The following is a 20,122-nucleotide window of genomic DNA, read 5'->3' on the forward strand; positions in this document are numbered from 1 at the left end:
CTATACATGCCTACTCAGAAATACGACCCATTGAATTCAGTGGGACTTACGCCTAGGTAAGTGTGTATAGGACTGCAGCCTTAAGCAACAACTTCCAGATTATTCAAAAAGCAAAGCACAGGATCTAGATTTTTAAGTGCACAAAGCCAAAAGCTGACTTCTTCATGCATGAATTTTGAAATCCTCTTAAACCCTCTCTGGTAAATAGGAAACCAAGTCATTATTTCTTTGTATATAAATGAACACAAAAATGTATGGTTATTTTGAAAAGATGATGTAAAATGGGCATTTGAAAATAAATCAGTATTTATCCCTCTGTATAATGAAAAAAACATTCTTTTTACCTGTATTGGTAATACCACAAGGGCAACACAGATCATAATGACAACCAGCAGTTTTGAAGGCCAGATCTTGGGAGTAACATCCCCAAAGCCCACAGTGGAAAATGTCACTATGCAGAAATAAAGGGAGTCAAAGAGAGTCAGCTTGTTTCCTGCTCGCTCCAGATGCTGTATTCCACAAATACTATGTAAAGAAAAGAATGAATAAAAATAAAAACAACACCTGTAACTAGGTAGATAAATACAGCTATGACAACTATGCTTGGAGACAGGAACACTTATTTGATACATTTGATGGCATTCATGTAAATATACTGGTATTCACGAGAATATTTTACAATTCACAACAATGAGTTTCATGTACAGCTTTTCATGACAACTGAAGAAGTGTTCTGTGTATCTCAAAAGCTTACATATTTCAACATCAACAAATTTCATTTTACCTTTTATCTCAAAGGTTCACTGGGACATTAGAGTTACTAAGATTTGATTAGCAGTCAGGGCAAAGGTTGTAAGAAGGACTAGCCATTTCTCCAACTGAAAACATCAGGGATGAGTAGAAAAGTGCATATAGAATTCAGTTCATTATAGTAATATATAGGGAATTAAACTACCATTTAAAATATTTCTGCATAGTTACTTCTGCACAGTACAGACAATAAATGCTATTGTTATCGGCTTATGTCCCTCATTCTTTTAGGCAGGTTCTGCCAATGGCAAGACCAACTAATAGGATGAAGAAAATTAACAGCTACTGGATACTAGCTGGACACGGATATGGTTTTTTAAAAATGGACATGGATCTGGATCTGGCAAGCCAGTGCCATTAGCAAATTTATCCCTTTGTTAAGTTCTACATGCTCTTGTTACGCTAAATGTAGATAAAACACAGTGTGCTTTCAATAACAGACTGCTAAACTATATTAGTACTTCCTCAACAATGCTCTGAGATTGCCTACTAACTTTGCCATTGGAACTTCTAGCTAATATCAGATACTAAGACTTACCAAGATGAAACGAAACTATGAAGGGCTGATACACGTATGCCAGTGTCAACAGCACATCACACAATGAGGAATTACAGCAACATGTGGCTGAAAGTGTGAATGCTTCATATCACAAAGTATTGGATTGGATCCAGACCTGCTGTACCCCTTCATCCTAAAGCCACCAGTGCCATCTCCCACACTGTTCCAGAGAGGCCCCTCAATCCTCCCAAGCAGATTTTCAGGGGCAAAGGCAGCTGCAGGGAGAAGGGGGAATCGGTGCACATTGCCTGCCTCTTTCTGCCTTTTTTTGGAGTGTCCAAAGCCATCATGTTTGAGGTGCTATGAGAACTCTGTGAAAAGGCAACTAATCCCTTTATGCTCACTGAGTGACCCTAAAGGAGACCCTGTACAAAGAATTACAATTTTACTAGAAAACACAGTTTCAGCAAACTGTGGCATGCCAGTTCTCAGTTCAGCATACATATTACATGTGTTGTGGGGTGGGGCTATAACTCGGGGGTAGAGTACTCTGGATGCAGAAGGCCCCAAATTCAATCCCAAATTAAATAATCTCAGGTAGCAGCAGGCAGAGGAAGTTTTCTGGCCTGAGAGCATTCAGACCCCCCCCCCTCGTGCACACGTGCATGCGCACACACACACACAAACGACCACCACCACGCAATCTGAAATGGTGTTGTTACAGCAGGACACATTTTCCTGAGCATGCAGGTTTGACTCAATGAATGCCAGTTGAACGTGATATACATAAAGCACTACCAAGAGGCAGCCTGTGGAGGAACAGGACTTCAGGTTATCCCACTGCTACCACCAAACGTGGTGGAACAACGTGTACTATTTGAGGGACCACCTGCTGATGTTCCCCCATTCAGACCTCTGCCTGAAGCCTTCTAGTGCTGGACTCTGCTGCCTGCTTGATGCTTTCCCACTATTACCACCACATAGCATGGCTCCCCTCAACCACCAGCTCCAGAATTCAGAACTCCCAGTGGAGCCCCCTCAGGCTGGAAGGCTTCCTCCTTCTCCAGCTCTGAGCTCTCTCGCTTCAGCCAACAATCATTAACTCCCCTCCTCTCCAATTGCCTCTCACAGTTTTTCAGATCTCCTGAACAATCCTGTTCCTCATGGAACTTTTAACTGCCAGTCACCTTCATGGACCCAGCTGACCAATCCAAACAAAAATAACACTTCTCCCCCTAGACATTTTCAAACTCACCTTGAAGCCTCCTTTGAGAGCAGCTGTAACCGAGGCAGCCACAACTGACTTAGGCCAAGGCAGAGTAGCTAAGCCAGTCTTCTAGACTACTCAGTTACATTATAACATCCCTCAGTTACTTAAAGTATACAAAGTAGCAAAACATAAGCAAACACACACACACACACACACACACACACACACACATATATATATATATATATATATATATATATATATATATATAAATACAGTGATTCTTCACACAGCTCTTGTCTGATCATAGAGATTATGAATAGACTTTTCCCATAGCATAAGAGCAGGCATTGTTTAGAATGTGCTGCAAGCATGAATAACTTATTGCCTTCTTTTCCCATCCTTTCCATAAGAAATCTGTTAGCAATTCATTTAGAATTCAAGCGAGAGAAAACCTGGATCTGGCTAAGAGTTTGCATTTGCATTTATACTCTGCTGCAACATTTAATTAGGCAATTCTGTATGTAAGTCAAGCTTGGATACCTACAGTACAAAATATCTCTTTTGTTGTTATTTTCTCCAACAATATTAATTTATTCTCAGTCTTCTGCCAGATATTCTCTGGGCCATGCAAATACCTATTCACACTCAGACTGACCTTGGGAAAAATGATCAGGTCTTTTCATAAACTTCAGTGGGTTGAAGCTGAAGCCATTTTGAGGATTCTTCTGTTGCATATCCCATGACAAATGGTATATTGCGAACTTTCAAAGCTACAGGTTGTCGTCGTTGTTTTTTAAAAAAAGTTACGTTAACTTACTATTAAATAGCTGCATTTGAACCTCTTTAAATAAGATAAATATGAAGTTCAAAAGGAAGGAATATCCTTGCATAAACTATGACGAATAATACGTAATTTTTTTAATGATTCATTGCATACCTGAGGCATTGTTCATAGCACTGGATAGAGCAGACTTGGAGTGAATCACTCTGAAGAGCATCTGAGGGCACCCAGCTCATCTAACCAGAGCAGAAACTGCTTAACCTGCAGCAGTTTCCTATGACACTGTGAGATCACAGGCACAGTGGAATCGCACGGGGAAAACAATCACTTTCCAACTGGGAAAGAAGGGGACAATAAGGTGCAAAGACACGTGCAATTTGCTCCCTGCAATTCAGATCCCAGGGGCCATAGGATATCACAGACCACACTCCCCATGGGCAGACGTCTCTCTCCACAGGGGGAGAAGGAAGCCCATGCTGGAGGTGTCTTTATCGTGGCAGCAGAAAGGTCTACCACCATTCCTGCTCCCCTGGCAGTGGCTCCTCAGCAGAGCAATAATTTCCAGAGAACCTGGGGTCATCTAAATGGAGACACTTTCCGACGCAATCCTGTTTTAAACTGAGTTTTCAGAATATCAGATTTGCTCCTTCCACAACAGATGCAGTCAATTACAGTGGCGTATCAAAAAAAGAAACAAAGAGGAAGAACCACTTCTGTGTGGCAGACAGGTGAAGCCTCATGGCGTCAACAAGCTTCCCACCCACCCCGCCCGCCTTCGGTCAATCCTACTCTTAAGTACAGCGAAAGTCAATGCCCAGACTGAGGGAGAGGAGTGTGTGCATGTGAGCACCTGCATGCACCTTCATCGCTCCAGCAGCCCTGAGCAGCATGCTCAACAAGAGCAGCTGGGCCAGAGCTGAGAATGGGGCCTGGAACGGGCTGCGCAATGGAGGATCCACAGTACCCCTATCTCCCGCAGCGATGGTGGCATCCCAGGCTCCATAGAGGCCCTAACCTGGAAAGAGCAGGAGGAGAATTCAGCAGCCTCCCAGCCCAGCCATTTCTTTTTATCCCCCCACCCCCACCTCCGCACTTCTGTAGCTGTGAAGGGGTGAACCTCAGTGGAAGTCAATGGGAATTATTTCCAAGTCGACATGGTTAGCAGCTGTTTTCAGAGCGGAAGGGGAGATTTCAAAGGAACAACAGTCAGCCCAAAGCACAGGTTCATTTGGGGGAAAATAAAGCATTAACATCCCCACAGCTGTGAAAGAGTGAGGCTGGGGCAAGGGGAAGCAAAGGGGCATCTCACAGTGGTGATGTAAGACCTGAACACAACCCTAGGCACGGCTAGGGATCTATGGACTGTGTAAAATCCACTCCGTCTGTGTTTTGCGGATTGCCAGGTGCCTTTTGTTCCGTCGTCCACACACAGATGGGTGAGGATGATTTTTTTTTCGTCATGCAGAAAAATCCGCAAATAATTACATAAGTATTTGCATAAGTATTTACATAATTTACCTCAGTACGTAACATTAAGTATATTTTATCCCCATTCCATTCAATGTTTCCTCAGCAGAAACGTCCGTATTTTCCTACAAATATGTATGCGTAAATTTTAGGAAAGTAAAAAAACTATCCAAAAGTCCACAGACTCCATGCGGTCTGAGGAGGTTGCTCCACAGCGGATTCTGCAGGTTGGATTCTTAGAAATCCGAGCTCATTTTAGTCCATCTCAAATTTCTCCAGCATCCCTAGGCACAGCCACTATACTGAGCCAAATTTTTTTCGGGGAATCGGGGCACACTGCACGAACTGTGTCAAAGCTGCAGCAAGACGAAAATGCGGTGCAGAACACCTTTACAAAAATGCGTATTTTCAGGCATGAAACCACACTGTTGCTGCAAAGTGGCAGCTATATCATGTGACCTGAACATCTCCGAGATGAAGCAGTGCTGGAGTAAATCGCTCATGTAGATGGGCCTCTAGAAATATGGGGGATATATCCTACCAGAAGCAGCAGCACCAAGGGGTCATTATCCCAGCAGGCACTGTGTTTACTGTAGTTGTTGTTGTTCAGTTGTTACGTCATGTCCGACTCTTCGTGACCCCATGGACCACAGCATGCCAGGCCTTCCTGTCCTCCGCTCTCTCCCGGAGTGTGCTCAAGTTCATATTCATTGCAGCGGTGATGCTATCTAGCCAACTCATCCTCTGCCGTCCCCTTCTCCTTTTGCATTCAATCTTTCCCAACATCAGGGTCTTTTCCAGTGAGTTTTCTCTTCGCATTAGGTGGCCAAAATATTTGAGCTTCAGCTTCAGTATCTGTCCTTCCAATGAGCACTCAGGGTTGATTTCCTTTAGGATTGACTGATGTGACCTCCATGCAGTCCAGGGAACCTGTAACAGTCCTCTCCAGCACCACAGTTTGAAAGCATCAATTTTTCGGCGCTCAGCCTTCCTTAAAGTCCAGCTCTCACAGCCATACATTACTACTGGGAAGCTTTGATTATACGGACCTTTGTCCGTATAATCAAATACGGGGCCAGATGCCATGATCTTCGTTTTTTTTAATGTTGAGTTTCAAACCAGCTTTTGCACTCTCCACTTTCACCCTCAACAAGAGGCTCTTTAGATACTCTTCGCTTTCTGCCATTAGGGTGGTATCGTCTGCATATCTGAGGGTGTTGATAATTCTCCCGGAAATCTTAATTCTGACCTCTGAATGATTCATCCAACCTGGCGTTTCTCACGATGTACTCTGCATATAAGTTAAATAAGCAAGACAACAATATGCAGCCTTGTTGTACTCCTTTCCCAATTTTGAACCAATCGGTTGTTCCATGTCTGGTTCTTACTGCTGCTTCTTGACCCTCATACAGGTTTCTCAGGAGACAGGTAAGGTGGTCTGGTACTCCCATCTCTTTAAGAATTTCCCACAGTTTGTTGTGATCCACACAATCAAAGGCTTTAGTGTAGTCAATGAAGCAGAAATAGACGTTTCTCTGGAATTCTCTTGCTTTCTCCATGATCCAGCAAATGTTGGCGATTTGATCTCTAGTTCCTCTTCCTCTTCGGAACCCAGCTTGTACTTCCAGTAGTTCTCAGTTCACATTCTGCTGAAGCCTAGCTTGTAGGACTTTGAGCATAACCTTGCTGGCATGTGAAATGAGCGCAATTGTATGGTAGTTTGAACACTCTTTGGCATTGCCCTTCTTTGGAACTGGAATGTCAACTGACCTTTTCCAGTCTTGTGGCCACTGATGAGTGTTCCAAATTTGTTGGCATATCGAGTGCAGCACTTTAACAGCATCATCTTTTAGGATTTTAAATAGCTCAGCTGGAATACTGTCATCTCTGCTAGCTTTGTTGTTAGCAATGCTTCCTAAGGCCCACTTGACTTCACTCTCTAGGATGTCCAGCTCAAGTTCAGTGACCACACTATCACGGCTATCAGGGACATTAGGATCTTTCCTGTATAGTTCTTCGGTGTATTCTTTCCACTTCTTCTTAATCTCATCTGCTTCTGTTAGGTCCCTGCCTTCTTGGTCCTTTATCATGCCTGTCTTTGCACAAAACGTTCCCTTGAGATCTCCGATTTTCTTGAAGAGATCTCTAGCCTTTCCCATTCTATTGTTTTCTTCGATTTTTTTGCATTGTTCATTTAAGAAGGCCTTCTTGTCTCTCCTTGCTATTCTCTGGAACACTGCATTCAGTTGGATATATCTTCCCCTTTCTCCCTTGCTTTTCGCTTCCCTTCTTTCCTCAGCTACTTGTAAAGCCTCATCAGACAGCCACTTGGCTTTCTTGCATTTCTTTTTCTTTGGGATAGATTGAGTTGCTGCCTCCTGAACAATGTTACGGACCTCCGTCCATAGTTCCTCAGGCACTCTGTCTATCAGGTCTAATCCCTTAAATCTGTTCCTCACCTCCACTGTGTATTCATAAGGGATATGATTTAGGTCATACCTGAATGGTTTAGTGGTTTTCCCTACGTTCTTCAATTTAAGCCAAAATTTTAAAACAAGAAGCTCATGATCTGAGCCACAGTCAGCTCCAGGTCTTGTTTTCACTGACTGTATAGAGCTTCTCCATCTTTGATTGCAAAGGACATAATCAATCTGATTTCGATATTGACCATCTGGTGATGTCCATGTGTAGAGTTGCCTCTTGTGCTGTTGGAAAAGACCGTTTGCTATGATCAGCATGTTATCTTGGCAAAACTCTATTAGCCTTTGTCCTGCTTCATTTTGTACACCAAGGCCTTCCTTGCCTGTTATCCTGGTTATTTCTTGACTTCCTACTTTAGCATTCCAATCCCCTATGATGAAGAGGACATCTTTTTTTGGTGCTAGTTCTAGAAGGTGTTATAGGTCTTCATAGAACCGATCAACCTCAGCTTCTTCGGCATCAGTGGTTGGGGCATAGACTTGAATTACTGTGATGTTAAATGGTTTGCCTTGAACTCGTACTGAGATCATTCTATCATTTTTGAGATTGTACCCCAGTACTGCTTTTCCCACCCTGTTGTTGACTATGAGTGCTACTCCATTTCTTCTAAGGGATTCTTGCCCACAGTAATAGATATAATGGTGACCTGAATTAAATTCGCCCATGCTTGTCCATTTTAGTTCGCTGATTCCCAAGAGCTCGATGTTCAGTCTTGCCATCTCATGTTTGACCACCTCCAGCTTACCTTGATTCATTGATCTGACATTCCAGGTTCCTAAACAATATTGTTCTTTACAGCATTGGGTTTTCTTTTCACCACCAGATACATCCACAGCTGAGTGTCCTTTCGGCTTTGGCCCAGCCGCTTCACTCTTTCTGGTGCTACTTGGAAATTCCCTCTGCTCTTCCCCAGTAGTATATTGGACACCTTCTGACCTGAGGGGCTCATCTTCCGGCGTCATCTCTTTTAGCCTGTCATATGTTCCATGGGGTTTTCTTGGCAAGAATACTGGAGTGGGTTGCCATTTCCTTCTCCAGTGGACCACATTTTGTCAGAACTCTCTGCCATGACCTGTCCATCTTGGGTGGCCCTGCACGGCATAGCTTATGGCTTCACTGAGTTACGCAAGCCCCTTTGCCACAACAAGGCAGTGATCCATGAAGCTGGTTTACTGTAGAGACACCTGCAAAATGATGGAGTTTGAGGATCTGTCCAGCTCTAAACAACATTCCTTGAGACAGTTCACCGCATGTAATGCCAGTAATGTGGTATATATTATCCAGTGTCCATGTAAGAAATGTTATGTTGGAAAAACATCAAGGATCCTCAAGACAATGATAGGGGAACAACTTTGCAACATCAGAAACAAGAAATTGCATACCCCACTAATCATTTTACGGAAGAAGAAAAAATCATACTGTCTTGGATATGGGGTTCTAGGCAGTAGAAAAGCTAAACACAGAAAATGCGAAGACCCTATATAGAAAGGAAATAGAGTAGATTCTAAGGCTAAAAGCTTTGGCCCCTCAAGGCCTTAATGAGGAACCAGATTTCTTTCTTCTACTATAATTGAGGCTGGGGCGGGGGTTGACACTCCTTTGATCTTGCTGTGTAGCTGGATAACCCAGAATGATCCTTGACTTATCTCTCTGAACTTGCTAGCATCTGAGCGAGGGACTACCAACACCGATGTGTACGATATTTAATCTGATGCCTTCAATAATAATTTTGCCTTCCAATTATTGAGTTGAAGAGATATTATTCTGACTTCTCAGAAGGCAATGTTTAAGTTAGTAAGAGCAAAGGCATATGCTGTTTGTATTGAATTTATTTGCTGTTGTTTATTATCCATTTTAAGAAATTTAATTTTGTGTATTGTCTCTTTTATAGCCCCTGAAGGAGGACCTTAAAAATACCAGGGCCAAAATGCATTGGAGTTTATTGAAAATCAATTTATATTTTCCAGTATTTTGAGATGTGTTGTCTCTGTAGATCCTCAGTGGGAATGGGGCGGTGAGGTGTCAGGAGAGGCCCATTGATATTTAAAGCAGGGATGGGCAACTTGTTTTGGACTCCAAATGTTTTGGCCTATAACTCCCATGAGCCCTAGCTAGCATAGCCAATGGTGATGGGAGTTGTAAGCCAAAACATCTCAAGGACCACAAGTTGCCCACCCCGATCGGAAGACTCCTCAGCCCCCCCCAATGCCCCCAAAGCAGCAGGGAAACTACTCCAGCCCTGGAGCTGGCATAGTAAATCCCACCCACCCACAAACACACACATGCAACTGGTTTCAATGGGAAGGGAAATTAAAATAAGAGGATCATAGTGATAAAAAAGGGGGAAAAACAAAACAAAAACAAAACACCACCATTCACTTCCCACCCTGCCTGGAACAAGTCAGCAGGGCACAGGAAACGATACCACAGAGCCTATCCTCTGCTTGCTACAGGAATGCTCTATCCATCTATTTCTATATATTCTTCCCTCTAATAACAAACTTGTAGCTCCACATAGTGCTACAAGACATCTGTTCCAGGCAGGCTGGAGCCATAAATAGGAGCACTATGGTTAGAGATTGGGGATATACTGCAACAATTTGTTGCATGTCCCCATATGTGTAAATGCATAGTCATTGTATATCCTACTTATCTAATCCTGCTAGCTAAGGAATACTTAATTTCTTTTATGTAACATCTAGCTTACTGGGATTCATTGACCGGAATAACTTACAAATTTATACAACACACATTAATTTATATCTAGTGTTTTGATTTGTGCCAAAATAATGGCTGATTCATACATTAGTTCAGGAACACAGGTGCAACAGAGAATCACTTCTATGGGGACAGAGTTCCACATGGTTTGAATCTTTTTTTCCTTTGGGGATTGTTCAGATCACACCCAAGACCTTAATTGGCATCAGTTATGGTACTTGCCCACGCATCAGCTTTGCCTGGGTTCCCAGGGAAAGATGAGTTGCTGGTAATTCCCCCCCTCCTCTGTTGTTTCATGCAGCCAGTCTTTCGTAACAGTTGGGAGCAGTCCAGGAAAAGCAGCCACAAGCAAGTGCTCCAGCTTTCCTTCCAGAGAGAGAGAGCATTCAAGGTTCTAAACAGAAAGAGCTAGGCTGCTTTCCATGTGATGCGTCATGAGTAGACCAACTCTCAGACACATATATGAATCTCAAGTTACCAACACAACGTAAATGATTACTTAGAATTATGGCTAACACTTTGATAAAAAGAGCTAACAGACAGCTCAGGTTTGCATATTGTCACTTCATTTTCAAAAATGTAATTTCGTTTTTGTTTGCTGCTATGAATACATAGTGGTTCAGGAGAGAAAGCAGTTTTAACTTATTCATGGACGATAAGGTGATGGCTATGTATTACCTCCAATTCAGAGGCAGTATGGCTATCAATACCAGTTGCTGGGGAACATGAGATCGAGTGTGCTGTGCACTTGTGGGCTTCCCACAGGCACTGTGGGAACAGAATGCTGAACTAAACAGACCTTTGGTCTGATCCAGCACAGCAACAAAGGGGGAAAAATCCAACACAACTGAAATTCTCATCATCCAGAATTAATGAACACAGAGACAGATGAGGAAGTGTGTATCGGGAGGTGTGTGTGTGGGGGGGAGAGGGACTGAGAGAGACTGCTAATGTTGACGATTACACACATTAATGTACTACCTGAACTTTGTAGTGCTGAGTCATTATTTACTGACATCTTTATCTAGTTCCTCTAAAGAGGCGTTTATATTACATGTTTATGCCAAAACTACTGCCAATCTTTTTCCCAAGTACATCTTTCCTAAGTGTAATGTAAAAAACAAAACAAAAACACCCTATTTGAGTTCTTCCTTATTGACAGAAAATAAAAGAAGATCAGACACCAAAGGAGACAACAAAATAATGAGGCTGACTAATTCTTCTCAAGGCATACAACAGCAGAAGTTTCTTCAGGTGGACTGAAGTTTAGAAGGACTTCAGTTTGACTGCTAGTGAAGGCCTTGTTTCCTTGTGTGTGGCGTTAACCCCGGAATTGCTTTTAGTTGGGGAATATCTGAGGGCAGTTTGCACCTGCCTTTTTGAGTAATTTTATCACAGTTTCTGCTGCTATCCTGAGAGGCACAAGTACGAAGAAAAATACTGCATTTGGAAAAATGCCTCTACATGTCATACCATCCAAAAATGAATTCCCCAAGGGGAGGAGAAATTCTCAACAGTTTCTCCCAGGTAGGGCTCCCCATTGGCAGGGCTTGTAGCACAGCTTCTTTCTTTTTTGCTAAGTGTTTTGGGGGTTTTCGTGCTGCATCAACTGCCTTGGCAGGCTGGCCCCCAATTTGCATCTACCGCAGTGCAGCTGGGGACAGTGTTGTGTCAAGCTCCAGGGATGAGGTGGAGCTAATGCTCTGCCAAAATCTGTCCTCCAATTTCCTGAAAGTTTTCTCCCCCCATGAAAGAGGCTTCCATGGTTCTGCCTCATTCAGGATGCTTTATCATTTATTTTTGTGGTATTTTTGAGCTTACCTAATCAGAGCTAGCCTCCCAGGTTGCCTGCACATCCTGATCTGAAAAAAAAAAACCCATGGGAGGAATTACCCCATGGGAGGAATTACCTTAAACAGGGCTGTAATTGAAGTGTAGGAAGCTGAGGAGGCTACAGGCTGCCAGAGAGATGACTGTACAATGCAAAATAGGACACTTGTGCTCACTCCTCAACCACCTCCTAAGTAAAGTAAGCCCAAGAAACCCAAACCCAACCCATTTGGGAATTTCTCCGAAATTTCTTCACCACTGAATTTGTTTTCAAAAGCAATTTCTCTTCTATCAAACTGAATGAGAATGGTGGGGAAAAATGTGGGAGAAATTTTTGGCACAGCGCTAGTAATAACATCTGACATACATAATTCAAAGTCAGGAGTTAGTTGGCCATCCCTTTTTGACTGCCTTCCCATAGACCAATTCTCATGAAACATACTTCATTGGAAAGCTGACATGCAGATTCCAGGAACATCAAAAATTTTCACTATAATTCAAAGTCAAGAGTGTATTTATCTCCATAAACTTTAAAAAAAAGAATTAGGCTATCTTCTATAATAATGTACTATAAAGTTTTATTTTTAATATAAAAATGTGAAGTATAATTAAACAAACATACTTAGAGCGCAATCCTACGGCCACTAGACACTGTCTAGAGGGCCATAGGGTTTTTCAGTTTCCTGGCACCAAACTCAGAGACAGTGCTCTGAGCTCAGAATCCATACTCCCCACCCCCTCCCCCTCATAGCCAACATGGAGAGAACTGTGGTGGCTGTCTCTCCATGATCATAAAACATGGAGAGGCTGAAAAGGGGCCATTCCCAAGGTGGGGAAGGGAGGAGAGTGTGGAAGCACTTTTACGCTTCTTCCTATGGGGTCCCCAGGCCCGTTCCCACTCCCTCTCTGAAGCCCCAGCTAGACACGCAAAATCATGTGTCTAGCCAAGAATTCAGGCAGGTATAGCGCAGAGAAGAGGATCCCCCCATGTTCCGCCCATCCTGCATAGGATAGTCCCCAGCCTATGACTTGAGGGGCTGGCGATTGTCTCGATAGGATAGTGCCCTTAATTGCAAATTGGAGCAAAATGAAGTATGAACAAAAAACCTATCTGTACATCTTTAGAAACACAGTTGCAGGCCAAAGTACAATGATATGCCAGTAACATATGGCCTGTAAACAAATCATGAAGGGATTACCACCTACACTTTGAATGTTTCAATAAATGCAGTTAGTTAAGTCAAACCTTCCATTAGATTTTATTTTTCTCTGCGAACTGTGTTTGCAGGGAACCAACTGGTAAATAAATAAGACCTATTCAGGCATTATGTTTACGAGTAAGCTGAACACATGACCGGGCCAAGCTGACTAGACCATGCCTGGTGTCACACACATTAAACAGCCCACACACCCTGGCATCCATGTGTACATTGCAAACTCCTGCCAGGAGGAGGCCTTTGTGCATACAGCTGTAAGTGCCAAAGGTTCCATGTGACCTGGGGCCTCACATGATTGGGGCTTCAGGTCATGTGGAAACCTTTGTACATAAAACTGTACATGCAAATGCCCCCTCCCTGAAGATCTGCATGTTCTATGTTGCGAGCAACATCAGGGATGGAGCAACTCACCATGAACCTGCTTGCATGTTCAGCTTAGTCATAACATAATGCCTGAGTAGGGTTTCAGGTACAGATATATCCATTCAAATATGCATTTCTCTGGAAGAAGAGGAACATCATGTAGAGAGAAAATAAGAACAAAACAAAATAAGCAAGCAGCACAACTTCTAAAAGTTCTTCTAAAAATTCATCCCACTGCGAGAAAAATCAATAAGAGGAAGATGTCACACCTGCAGGTGTCATATTGGATGGTTCTCTACCAATTACTAATGCTTACTGACTATAGGCGCTTCATAAACAAACCTGTATCACAACTAGCCAAAAGTTGTAGACATGTGTTAATACTTGCTACTGTTTCTAAAAGCAAAAGCAGATGATTAGTGATGTCATTAAAACTGATTATTGCCCAGTTTAGAACATGAATTTGCCTATCTCATAATTTTCCCCAAGGTTCTCCTGTAGTTTAGAACAAAAACACGATTCTCCCCATGGGCAGAGAGTGTTTTGATTTGCTTTTAAGCTTAAGTTCATTTTTAGCCCAAGTCCAGTTAATGCTAACACAGAGGTAAGCAAAAGCCTTTGGGGGATTAATAAGGCTCCACAGACCACTGGGAAAGCACAATGACACTCTCAGGCATGAAGGGACATACTGTGTAGCCCATGAGCTTGTCTGGCCAAGCTCTGGAAACCTTCCTAATCTAAAAAAAATAAGAAAACAGCATTTCACCAGAAAAAGAGCATTGCTGGATCAAGCCAAAGGCATATCTAGTCTAACATCCTGTTTCACAATGGACAACCATAAGAGCATAGTAAGAGCCCTGCTGAATCAGATCAGGATTCTGTTCACACAGTGGCCAACCAGCTGCCTGTGAGAAGCCCACAAGTAGGACATGAACACACTTGCACGGTTGCACCCTCCCACTTGTGTTCTCCAGCACCTGGCATACAGGTATACTTCCTCTGATACTTGAGGTAATATATAGCCATGAGGACTAGTAGCCATTAATAGCCTTATCCTCCATGAATTTGTATAATCCCCTTTTAAAGCCATCCATGTTGGTGGCGCCCTGACATCTTGTAGCAGTGCATTCCATGGTTTAACTAAGCACTGTTCAAAGAAGTACTTCCTTTTGTTTTTCCTGACTCTACTACCATTCAGCTTCATGGGATGACCATGAATTGGTTCTAGTATTACAAGTGAAAAAGCAAACTTTCACCCTACCCACTTCCTTCACAAAATATTCATAATTTTATAAACTTCAGCTTTACTCACCTTTCATGTAAACTAGATAGCCCCAAACATTTCCTTGTAGGGCAGTTGCTCCAGCCATATGATCATTTGGGGTGCCCTTTTCTGCACATTTTCCAGCTCTATAACATCTGTTTTGAGGTGTGGTGACAAGAACAGTACACAGTAATACAAGTGTGGCTGCACCACCCAATAGTATGTGCAAAAACATTCATTGTAAGCTCTGTGAACTATCCTCCACTTTACATTTTCGTGTCTTTAGCTTACCATGAGACAAGAGAAACAAAAAAAAAATATTCCCCAAAGTTGTAATTTACATTGAACACCAAGGTGTCTGAAAGAAAGCTCCCCCTGCCCCAACTGAACATGCTCCCAGGACCTCTGTTCACACACACATAACAGGATTCATTAAGCTGTGAAGCTGTTCTTGAATTAGTTTAACGTTCACTCTGGTAGTACCTGCCTCCATTTAATGGAATAGGCCTTGGGATCAAATGTGCCTGTGTCAGCATTTATAAGAAGCAAATATGACCTATGTTTACATGTGATTTGCTGGATCTCTACCTCTCTTACACCCAAAAAGGACAGGTAATAATTGTGGAAAATGGGTAAGTCTCATGGATGTCACAGATAAACATCTGGATCACATTTGATCATCTTTGTGCAATGATGACTGTGAATCATGACTGTGGGCTGAGCACACGATATGGGGAGGGAAGTATGTTTGAACTGGGTCCTTGCCATTCTCTTATATCTTTTAAAAATATTTTTGTCATAATCTTTCATGAAATGCTTAGTATAAATATTATAGCACCGCATTGCTGGGGGAGAACCTCTCCCCATACGAGTCTTCCAGTTTTAAATACTATAATTCATTGTATTAGAACAGTTAATGGAAGAAGCAAAGCCTTCTTCTGTGTGGGACCATCACTATGGAATTCCCCTTTGATGTCCATCAGATAGGCTTCCCTTCAAAGTCTATCACTGACCACATTTAGGTGGATGACAAAGTCCCGTTTTTTCCACTGGGAAAGTTGAATGTTCAATGTCTACCTTAAGATGATTACCATGTTTTCCCCCACCTTTCCCTAAAGTTTGTGGAGAATGATTTCTTCATGGTTCCAGTTATTCAGAACCTCTCCCTTAGTCAACAACAGTTCTGGTAAAAGAAAAAAAAGTGTGGGTGGGGTGGGGTGGGGTGGGTAATCTTCAAATTAACAACTATCCATGAAATATCTTGATATTGAAAATACATTAGAGTGTACATACAAATACAAAACAGAGTGATAAGGAACATGTTATCATGTAGCAATTTATCTTTCATCCTGTTTAGCTCTCCATGCTTGCCAGTCCAGATTTAAAATGTCCAAAAATAAGAGAGACACTGTTGCAGAATGTTCTTTAGCCTGATATGGAGTGAAATATGCTTTGATAAAAGGAACGTTCACAGCATTCTATGGAGCACTCAAGCTCTGCAATTTGGAGAAAATGGTTAAGATAAGCAATGTCTCTGACACATTTGCTGTGATTGTTCAGTATCTTTGCTGTTTCAGCGTCTATTTCAGTGTGAATCATCCAGGCACAGAGCCTCATGGGAAAGGCTGCTAACCTAGACCTTTGGTTTTTGTTCAGATTCTGTTGTGTCTCTAGCCCTATGTAGATGTTCAAAATTTGTATCCCATCCCATGGAGGAAATTGAGACACTTGCTGTGGTCCCACCCCCTCGATCCACAACCTTCTTGTATTCACCAGGAAGGTCTGAAGGGGAAATGAAACCACATTTGAGTGAATATGATTATAAAACTATGTGCAGTCGGGAACCCATAGAGTTCTGCAACCATGTTCTACTAGACATGATAACATGTCCCCTTCAGATCTTCCCAGTAAACCTGGGAAGGTCATGGTTGGAGAGGGCAGGGCCACAGTCCCATTGCCTTCCATGGATACAAGTTTTGAACTTGTATATGGCTTCTCATAGTAGAGTAATTGAACCTGATCCAACTAAAATTAAGAATGTATGAGAAATCAGTTTCACTTCGGTTTTTATCAGGATTTACCCAGTTCACACTACCCAGACAAAACACAGGCTTTAATGCAATCTGCAGTTCGAGACCGTACATTTCCAAGCTTGCAGTGTGATTTGTGGACCCCACAAAATGTGTACAGTTGGAAAATATGCATGAAAAAAAATGTACTTTTGAAAAATGTGTACAAATATGCTTTAATCAATAGGACAAGAATACATACATTTCACAATTGATGGGTACATTTGGAAAAAAGATGCACAGATTTTCATGCAAAAAGGGGGAAAAAAACAAAGCTTGCAATCTGATATGGAGGAATCTGAATGACCTTTGAAATGGAATTTGGAGAACTTTGGCGGGCTCGAATTTTGTTGATTCATAGAATCATAGAATAGCAGGGTTGGAAGGGGCCTACAAGGCCATCGAGTCCAACCCCCTGCTCAATTCAGGAATCCAATTTGCACATTCCTAGCTTAAATTATTCCCACTGAAACCAATGAGTTAGTTGTGATTAAATTAAGTCTGATGATTTTCAGTGGGCATAGTCACAACTAACTGTCAGCTGGATTAGGGCCAATGTGAGCTGCAACAACAGCCACGTGTTTCTAACAACATTGGTCAGCTCTTCATTCCAATATAAAGCCACAGGCTGTACTGACTTTGAGGCTTATAATACACTTCTAACATGTGAGTAGGAAAAACATTGCAATTATTTCATCTTCAAAAATGGGGCTACCCTTATTTTATTTGAGCATTTGTATCCCCTCCATTTCTGTCTAAGCAAGATGCAAGACACCCCCTGCAAAACTTAAACTTATAATAATTCACTGTATTTATTTAACATTTCTTTCATGCCCTTTTCTCACCCATCCCAACACATAACTCCAAGGCATATGGCGACCAATATCAATATGAAAGCATAACAATTAAATCTAGTCATGGAGATCACTATAATCAACTTCACTGTAGCATTCTTGAAAATTCAGTATAGTGTCTTTCAAATAGCTTCATTCCAAACTAATGGTTAAAAACATCAAAGCCATGTGACTTCTAGAAATTGCAGAGCTATCCATTAAGCAAACAAGTTTAAGTGAGCCACTAGAAGATAAATATTTGTCAAAACCTATTGTGACAATTTGACATATGACCATAGCTATTTCTTCAGTAAATGGGATTGCACAACAACTGGGCAAAATAGGCACAGTTTTTCCTGACTGCCAAAAGGTTTGTAAGTTTTTGACAGGAGTGAGGTAAAAGTGGAAAGCAAGAAACAGAGCAGAGCCAAACTGAACCCTGCCTTTTTCCTAATCCTACAAACAGGACATCCTATTTGACTTTCAGGCCCGCAGAAGAAGGCTTAAAAATAATTCTGACAGTGCCTGCTCAATAATTCTGACAGTGCCTGCTCAAGACTTGCATTTTCAGCAATTGTGAATTAATCATGTTCATAGAATCGTAGGATTGGGAGGAACACTGGAGATCACCAAGTCCAACCCCCCGCTCAATACAGGATCCTGACGGATGGTTGTCCAGCCACTGCTTAAATACCTCCAGTGAAAGACAGGAAACAACAACATCTTGTCAAACAATTTATACAATTAGGAAGTTTTTCCTAAAGTTTAGCTGAAATCTGCTTTCCTGCAATTCCTGCCCATTGTTACTACTCCTGCCCTCTGCTGTAACAGGGAACAAGTCTGTTCCATCTCCTACATAACAGCCGTTCAGATATTTGAAGACCACCACTATGTCTCCCCTTGATCTTCTCTTCTCCAGGTGAAACATACCCAACTCTTTTAATCATTCCATGTAGAACTTGCGTAAGAAATACAATGTCCAAGGCATTCTTATGATCTACCAAACTAGTAACTCTGTCAAAAAAGGAAAGAAAGTGAACCTGTCATGACTTATTCTTGATTAAAGATGTCAGTGGAATCCAGTTGGGGAGTGGAGCTCAACGAGTTTTGTCAGCCCAGTCCCCCAGGCTCTGTTTTGACTTCCACTAGCTGGCCTGACCTGGTCCACAGCGAACTGAGCCATCTGGCAAATTGTGTAAATAGCCATTTGCTCAGATTGCAGATGCTATTGCAAATGGGTATTTATGCACATTTTAAAGACCTGAAAAAATTCCCAGATTTCTGGAAAAACCTGAAGTTTGTCTCACAAATGCAAGCTGAGTCGGGGGCCCTGAGGAAATCCAGTGAGCCCAAAAAGGGCCAGGTTTTCCAGTGACAAACATCCCTATTCTTTATAAGCCCATCCTGGCTCCTAGTAATCAATCCATATATCCTTTCTAGAGGCTCAAATTGACCACTTAATCATTGCTTCTAGAATTATCCTGCACTGAGCAGGGGGTTGGACTCGATGGCCTTGTAGGCCCCTTCCAACCCTACTATTCTATGATTCTATTCCCAGTATCAACATCTGTAGTTTCCTGGGCCCACACTGTACACTTAATGAAGATTGCGGCTTGGGCTAAAGCTGAGAGAGTTGCTTATAACAACCTTGCAGTGTAATCCATTGCTTTTATCCCCACATTGCAGGTTGGGCTTAGAGTTTAGTATACAACCCTCAGTGTTCACTGTTATATCCCTACTGCAGGTTAGGGAGGTCTGCTGGGAGAGTAGTTTACGGCACACCTATGGTGTAGTCCAGTGTTAATACTGTAAGTTGAAGTGGATCTGAGGCTGGTCAAGAATTCTCCATACCTCTCAGGTTGCAGCAAAGGCCAACCTACTTAAATTGCTTCCTAAGACTCCTCCCACGCCAAGCCTAGCACTTAGTTGCAAGCAGAAGCTCTCATGCTCCATTTTGACTTGCAGGCAGGCTAGATGTACTTTCAAATGTTCAAAAATGAATGAACTAAATACATAAGTACAGTTTTGTATTGGCCCAGGAGCGTAGCCAAGTCATTTATAGTGTTAGAGGGGCCTAGAGATCCACAATGCTTGCTTAAGTTCATTATTGGTGCAATTCCCATGCTAGTAAGCCTCTGAGCATGTGCAGATGAGTCAAAAGGCCGATAGCAGCCTTCTCAGTGCATTCCTTACTGATGAGTAGAAAGCCCTATCAAGCTCTCTGCCTGGGAAGCGAAGTTTGTTTACAGGTGGCTGTGCTTGAGAACCAAACACTTCTAGCCTATGCTGGGAACGCCTGCTAGGGGGTGCTTGCTGCTGTTATGCTGCCTCATGGCTAATATGTATTGTATAAAACCCATTTGACCCCATGGCTCATGGTTCAGAGAAATTGTCTGATCCAACAATTGGGTACGCCTCTGTGCTGTAAGTTACCCAATAAAGTCTCCTTGTAAGTAAACCTTTGAGTCTGACTTGGCACTTCTAACCTAAGAGTTCAACACCCAGTGCAGGGGCGATACAAGTTTGCACATGAAGTTACAGCAGGGACTTACGTCTTTGATGCTAACCACAGGCTCA

General features: G+C 42.3%; 1 protein-coding gene across 1 annotated transcript in view; it reads right to left on the bottom strand.

Moving 5' to 3' along the window:
- The window catches only part of KCNT2 (potassium sodium-activated channel subfamily T member 2), a 337,774-nt gene that overhangs the window by 132,226 nt on the left and 185,426 nt on the right, over window positions 1–20,122 (bottom strand). The window contains exon 10 of the mRNA XM_084851494.1: window positions 345–525. Coding sequence (XP_084707620.1) covers window positions 345–525 — 181 coding nt within the window. The remainder of the gene's footprint in view (window positions 1–344; window positions 526–20,122) is intronic.

This window comes from Heloderma suspectum, chromosome 4 (genome assembly GCF_057233095.1).
Source record: "Heloderma suspectum isolate Gila_16-S chromosome 4, 16-S_ref, whole genome shotgun sequence".
NCBI classification, from domain to species: Eukaryota; Metazoa; Chordata; class Lepidosauria; order Squamata; family Helodermatidae; genus Heloderma; species Heloderma suspectum.